The sequence below is a fragment of the Diaphorina citri genome, unplaced genomic scaffold, assembly GCF_000475195.1.
Source record: "Diaphorina citri unplaced genomic scaffold, Diaci psyllid genome assembly version 1.1 scaffold76, whole genome shotgun sequence".
NCBI classification, from domain to species: Eukaryota; Metazoa; Arthropoda; class Insecta; order Hemiptera; family Psyllidae; genus Diaphorina; species Diaphorina citri.
In genome coordinates this window covers 162,996-170,670 of record NW_007377513.1, presented here as the reverse complement: position 1 = coordinate 170,670, position 7,675 = coordinate 162,996, and the positions used below count along the sequence as shown (strand labels likewise).

The window sequence follows — 7,675 nt, the reverse complement described above, 5'->3', positions numbered from 1 at the left end:
TATATTAAATTTGTAAAACTAAAAGTCAAGAGTTTTCTTATTTATTAAGTTAAAAAAAGCAACATGTACTTCACATAACAGAAAGAATTAAGTTAAGTATCTAATTAAATAAATAATAAAAAAAAACACTCATATTGGATTATTGGATTTTACCAAAGACTTTAACCATCCACAAAGGAGTTTTTAATGGTCCAAACAAGAGTTTTCAAAGACTCCTCCTTTTTGGATCACTAAAAACTCCCTTTGGATTATTAAAAACTAATTTTTGGATTATGAAAAAATCTTTCATTAGTGAAATGTCTCAAAAACCTAAACAAGATGAGTGTGATACCTATAACAGGAAAGAAGAGAAGAAAAGGGAGGAGAGAGGAGAGGAGAATTTGAATTTAATTAAATATAAATTTTGAATAATTTTTCATTTTTATTTACTTAATACATAACTATTAATAACAATATGACATCTCTTAAGCTAATAAATTGGTAACTTCTAGAGATGGGGTTCTCTCCCTACCCAACAGAACAAATGAAACAAAGAAAAAAAAAAAAAAGAGGAGGGGAGGGGAGAGAGAGACCTGTAGAAATATATTAGGTACAAAATGAAAGTTTTTAAAAAAGCATATCCCTGTGGCCAAGTGGGTATCACACTAGGCTTGCACATGTGAGGTCCCAGTGAGTTCAAAGTTTTTTTTGGCTCTGTGCTTGGAGTTTGGGGTGCACTCAGCCTCCTGAGGACAATTGAGTAGCTTGGAAGTCAGTCAAAGCTACTCATGTATGAAGCATTAGATGTGGAATGGCAAGTTGTATCCTCTTCTCTTGTGTCCTCCCTGTTAATCCTATGTAAGACCATGGCCTGTAACAAAAAGAAATTCTGTTTAACATAAAAGTAGGTACCTACCTCTATATGTAAGGGGGGGACTAGTTGTTGTTGTTTTAGCAGCTTTACCTTTTGCCTAATGGCAATAGCAGAATAAAGAAAAGATATCTTTTTGTATCTGCTATACATCAGGGTGATGGTCTCTAGCAGGCTGAATTGCAGTCAACCATTGTGAAGACTTGTGCTTGGTCTTTAAAAGCAGAGAGAACCCTTTGAAAAACTGCCAGCTAGCTAGGCTGGTTAGGGTTAGCTGTTCTCCTCCCTGTTTATAGTCCCACAGCCAGATGTTCACTTTTAATAGCATAATTCATCATTGTACAAGGCCTCAACCTCAAGTCAGACACCCATTGTCATGAATTTATAAATGCAGAATCTACGAGTATAAGTCAGACAGTCTATTACGTATGTGCAAAAGCTGATAAACTGAAGATGCATCATACAATCATACCTACTGTTGGAATAGAAAAGCATATCCCAAATTAATTTCAAGCTCATTAATTATAATTATACAGCTATATTTCTACATGAGATAGGTTACATAGGTTACATTTGAACTTAAGAGTAATATTTGCTTGATTATTCTAAAATTCAAACAAGTCTCAGAAGTGTAGTCGTTCATTGGCAGTTTCAGTGTGACATGACTTGGGGAAAAAACTCAATTTGATGTAGTTCGGTTGCAACAGTTAATGTTCAAGTGACAGGGTGTTTCAGAATTTAAACCTTTGAACTTGTGTCAGATATTTTCCACACCACACCCAGTAAAATTTGTCCAATTCTAATTTCCCTAGGTTTTTTTTGTAACATTCTACCTAATCATTCGTGTAAGTACATGCTCGTATCGGTGTAGGTATTATTCCTAAATATTCAGATAAATGTATCTAGCAAAATACATGCAACTCGGGAAATTCTATGAAATACTATTTAATAACTGACGCCGTCAATACATTACACATTGATAAATTGGTCACTTAATTCTAAAAAGACCCCTTGAAAGCTCATTTTACCTAAATAGTTTTACTCCGAATAGAGGTACTTGAGTGAGAAAATGAAATAAAAATTGTCAAGATCCACACTGGTCGGGAATCGAACCCGTTGTCCTAAACATATTCTTTGTTTGAAAGATGTTTCATCAGTGGTTGACTTACCCATATTGACTAGGAAGTACGGTCGGGTAACCAGCTCGTATACCGGGGAAGGTAAAGCCTGCAACAATTGAAATCACAAAACCATTAGCAAAGAATTCAATAAAAATATGAATATTATTATAGTCAAATAAATAAATTACCACCCCATGCTCAGTGTCACAAATATTTTTTCAGCCTCTAGAAGGGCTGTTCAGCTAATACCTAGCCTGGTAAGTTCCATTTCATTTGTATAGGTTTAACAAGGCTGTTAAGCTAACAGGCTGTAAGGGGCTAAAAAAATGTTGGTGAAACCCATCCTCAGACTCACAGCAAACCAATCCGTCAAAGTGTCCCTCACCCTACACCAGATGTGCGAAAAAAGACAAACTACATTCACTTTGGATGTAATGAGCTGTGGTGCTCTGATTCTGCTCCTATCTCATCACTCCAGTAATGATACCCTTCTTCAATCTCCCGACAAAACATCAGCAATGATCAGATCAAGAAGGAGTGCTCTATTTCTACCTCAACTCAACTTGATAATGTTTACAATTTGTATTTGCATCATGCTCGCTCCTATTTCTCAACATTTCCAGTCATCTCATCTTACTAAAGGGGAATAGAAAGCACAGAGGAAGATGGAAAATGCTTTATGTACTTCGATGTCTCTTACCGTTTACGAAATAAGGGTTAAGCAACAATGACTTAGGTTAATATCTGGATGGGTGACTATTCGATTTTAACCAAATTGTTACAGTTGCGTCCTTGGACCATACCGGTATAGCATACCCAATTTCATCGCTCTGCGACAAACCGTTCTTGAGATATTTTGTATACCACCTTTTTCTCACGAAACAATTGTTAAGTAACAATGACTTGGGTTAATATCTGGATGGGTGACTATCCGATTTTTACTAAATTTCTGGATTTAAGTTTAAGACGTTAGACTTAGAAATCCTGTCAAAATCAAGCCCCTGGATGTAAGCTTGCGTGCTAACTGGGATGTGGATTTCTGAAAACTCAAGAGATATAGAAGTTTATAGTCATTAGTAGAGAAGAAAATTTGAAGACAAAAGACTCGAAATCAGGTACTGAACTACAAAGCCTGCTTAAAACTTTACTCTCCTTAGCAATTTTAGCTTGTAATATTTTATAAGATATCTAGTATCTACAATATCTGAAAGGGATTACCTTTAATGACTTTAATCTTATTTGGAAGAAAATATCTTTAATCACAATCATGCACAGAGTACACCTACATCTATTTTTATTTTAAGACTGCAAGATTTTCTTGGCAAATCAAATAAATTCCAATCTTTGGTGAAATCGGGATTAAAGAAAACGAACACAAAGTTCTTCTATTCTTGGAATTACACAACGAATTGAAAATAGAAAACAAAAACTTTTCGTGACTCCCGCCACAAAATTTTATCAAGCTCAAAGGAAACCTTTGCTAACCAAGGCAAGAGACCGTTCTCCATTTTCTAAATAAAATAAAGGCACATTAATTAAACATTTTTATCGTAAGATGTTACAGACATATTAAAAAAAAAGATAAATTTTATTGTGTACCTACACTGTACAGCGCAGTGCATAAAATTAGTGGAGATGTCAGACTCATAACTTGGAATCAGAAGTCAGATGAAAGACAACTCAAAAGTTAGTGAAGATGCCTGCGTTACAACATTTTTAATACCTCTATTTTGCATATTTAAAGACATAATGTAATGATATGGATTTGGAACGCGTTAATGTAATTTTCAAGATTGATAAAAATCTGAATAATGAACAGGTGGGAGAGGAAAGCATGGATTGTTAAGAGAGATAAAATCTTCACGTTCTCTCACTTTGTCTACACAAATTGATTTAACGCCTCCCTCTTCCCTCTTGCAACGTGAAGTAAGAACTAAGAAAAAAGCTAAATTTCCATTTTAAAAGGAAAAGAAATTCGCCCCCAGCCACAAGAGGAGAAAAAAATGGTGTGTATAATACTGAAATCAAAAGCTTCACCAAAACTCTTTGCTTCTTTCTTTTTCCAGGGAAAATATTTTTAAGCCTATTAAATTCTGTTGAAAGCAAAACAAGTAAGCGACAGCGACGTACTTAAGGTAAGATAAGACGGAAAACAAAAGAAAGGAAGAGAAAAGAAAAATGGATCACGGGAACATTTTTTCGAGATGATTCCCTCCCTCTTTCTCTTTTCTCTCTCCTTGCTGAATTTAGTCCACGTGCGAAAACAAGGCCTAGACTACACTAACGAGTCTAGTGAATTTAATGGAAATGCTAGAACACACAATATTATGGGACGGCTAAACAATGGGCATTATGTTGAAAATGAAAACACAAGTGACAAAGACATGAGCTTCAAATTGCAACTCTCTCAAGTCCATCCTAGATGATAGAACTACAACTTTGCAAATCGGTGGAGATGCCTAAACTACAACTTGAAAATTGGTGGAGATGTCAGAACTACAACTTGAAAATTGGTGGAGATGTCAGAACTACAACTTTGTAATTGGTGGAAATGCCAGAACTACAACTTTGTTGTTGGTGGAGATGCCAGAACTACAACTTTGCAAATTAGTGGAGATGCCAGAACTACAACTTGAAAATTAGTGGAGATGTCAGAACAACTTTGGAGGAAATTGGTGGAGAATTGGAGATGTCAAAATTACAACACGACACTCAGCACTCAGCGCAGATGGAAGAATTGCAACTTCTACAAATTGTGTGAGTACATATTTATGTACAGTGCGTGTGTAATTTAATTATGAGTCATTTTCAAGGGTTTTCCAGGTTCTACAGTAGGAGTCCACACTTTTATGCTGAGGAACTTTCACGTCTCAACTTATTATTGCCATAACACAAGTACACACTTATGACTCTTACGAGTATCTATAGACATACATAGCTACGTCAGGCATATACCTTCGTAGCTTACATTATTATATTTCTCTGATAATAATTTTTCACGAAGTGTTGAAAAGTGCTCGCATCAAAATGTCATTACGTTCCGCGTTGTTAAGAAATGTTGTGTATGTACTTATATTAAAGGAACTACAAAAGTTCCACAGTGTACGAATTATTTCGTGTCGACAATTCTGCACTTGAAATATCTAACGAAATGTTATTCCTAATGTTGATGAAGCTCTCCACATCAACTCGAGAGGATTTCTGAACTCTCGCCTCTTGTTTCCAGATTAAAATATTGCACTGTTAAAAGCTGATGCACTTGTAATGAGGATTATAAAACGAAATGTTTCCAATGATAATTACCGAGTACAATAACACTAGTCCATATAGCGTTGTAGTTGTTTTAGTATGGACCATACAGGGCAATACAGAAGTAGAAATACAAATTGTGTGAGTACATATTTATGTACAGTGCGTGTGTAATTTAATTATGAGTCATTTTCAAGGGTTTTCCAGGTTCTACAGTAGAGTCCACACTTTTATGCTGAGGAACTTTCACGTCTCAACTTATTATTGCCATTATGGTGCTTGTTCTATAACAGGTATGTAGATATGTAGGTGTATGAAGTAGAAGAGAAGATTAAATATGGTTACCTCTCAATTCCGAAAATAAAGCTGAAATTTATTCAATCATTTTCTCCCTCTATTTCCCCTCCTAATTTATAATGATAATCACAGCCAATGTGAAATTCGCACTTATCCTCTCTAACATACTTTCCCACCCTTCCAACGTTTCCCGTATTACTTCCCTTTATCCTCACAATTCTGTACCCTCTGATCCCCTTATATTCCCCTTATATGACTGCCGGGGACGGCAAACCACATACACATCTCTCCCTCCCCTATATGGTTATATGCTTCCCCTTCATATTTTTACGAGGAGTTTAGCTTAGAAAATTACAGAAAATAGCAGTGCTCATTTATACTAATCGTATAGGACCAAAGGGCCCGTTTACCCTAGGAGGACGCCACTAATATTATTGTAACTTAATTATGTTAAGGAAAAACTTCAATTTTTCAGCAAGGATTGAACCCGTGATCTCCTGCTAACGAGGAGCTTCTTGACTGAACTATTGAGACAATATGGTGCGGTTTGATTATTATCGCTTTATGAAATGAATTGCTCAATTGCAAATATACCCGAACTGTATTGATTTGATGTGGAGAAATAATATGTACCTGTACTTTACATAATTCTGAATGAAATGTTACATCTAAAAGATCATTAGATCAAAACTCATTCTCACAAACTTACCTACGTACCTATTTGTACAGAAAAAAACCTATTTGTACCTACATTCTTTCTTCTACAGAAAAATTCGGACGAAAATTCGATTGTTCTAAAACTTTTCTAGGGAAGCCCCGGACTTTCTTCCTTTTGCCCTGATCTTCGTCTTCATTATAAGCAACATTCAAGTCACGTTCCTCTGTTTTTACCTCGTCATTTTTGCCTTCTCTTGTTTTCTCGTTTTTTTACGAGGGGAAAAAAAATGCATAGATGAAACACTATGGTGACATAGTGTGAGCTGAGCATTGAGCATACACATGAACAAAACGTTGCTCGCATTGTCAACAAGTCACTGAACTGAGGTGGAAAACGACTTGAACGAAAAACATGAAATAAATATGACTGAAACAACGAAGGTGAGAGATGCGACCGCGTTTATTTTTAGAACTAAGAAAATGACACTAGGAACGTACGAGAGAATCAGTACGACGGTTTGAGGATAATTATTTTGGCTAGTGTCATTTTTGAACGCGTGCCAGAACGTAATCTAAAATGGTTACAAAAAATACAAAGAGAAGAATATTTCGAAGCTGAACAGAAAGATGTGAGACGGAAAGCAGAAAGGAAGACAGTTAAAATATTGAGCGACGGCTAAACAATGGGCATTATGTTGAAAATGAAAACACAAGTGACAAAGACATGAGCTTCAAATTGCAACTCTCTCAAGTCCATATGACAGTGAAATCATGTCTCATGGTTTTGAAATAATGTTGTTAAAATAATTTCCCTTCAAGTCTAACATTTCCGTTTAATTTGGTTGTAACTCGCCGAAGGCAATGCTATTTTGTATAACCAGTCTACATCTAACCAAAGTAACAAAGAAGTTTCAAATTTAATGAAGATCAAGAAAGATAACAGAATGAAATACCAAATGACGTGGCAAAAGGCGGTAACTCACATTTTTTTTTTCTTTTTTTTTTGCCAGAAAAATACCTTTAGTAGTAGGTGTAGGTAGGTGCTTATACAAATTGTGTGAGTACATATTTATGTACAGTGCGTGTGTAATTTAATTATGAGTCATTTTCAAGGGTTTTCCAGGTTCTACAGTAGGAGTCCACACTTTTATGCTGAGGAACTTTCACGTCTCAACTTATTATTGCCATACAACTCTCTCTAGGCGAGTAGACAAAGGACGAGGAGAGAAGGGCTTATATAAACGGTTTTTGGGGTGAGTGTATGTATGCATGATTACTGATCGGGTTGAGCTGGAGGTATATTCAGTATGTCGGTTGTAAAGCAATTGCTTGCGCCTTCCGCTTACTGTAAAACTACGCTCCGTGAAAAGTTGTCGAAGCACTTTTTAATCAATACGTCGTCTTTATATTATTACATTGCGATGCTTCCATATACGGACCTGCATTGCGATACATGACAGATATCTAATGAGCATTCTCCAGTCATTCACAATGAACACAA

The 7,675-nt window shown here is 35.8% G+C and overlaps 1 protein-coding gene across 1 annotated transcript in view; it reads right to left on the bottom strand.

The window, feature by feature from the left end:
- LOC103521679 (RNA-binding protein 24-like) overlaps nucleotides 1-7,675 on the bottom strand; it is a 113,407-nt gene that overhangs the window by 32,034 nt on the left and 73,698 nt on the right. Inside the window, exon 4 of the mRNA XM_026832303.1 lies at nucleotides 2,020-2,077. Within this exon, the coding sequence (XP_026688104.1) occupies nucleotides 2,020-2,077 (58 nt within the window). The remainder of the gene's footprint in view (nucleotides 1-2,019; nucleotides 2,078-7,675) is intronic.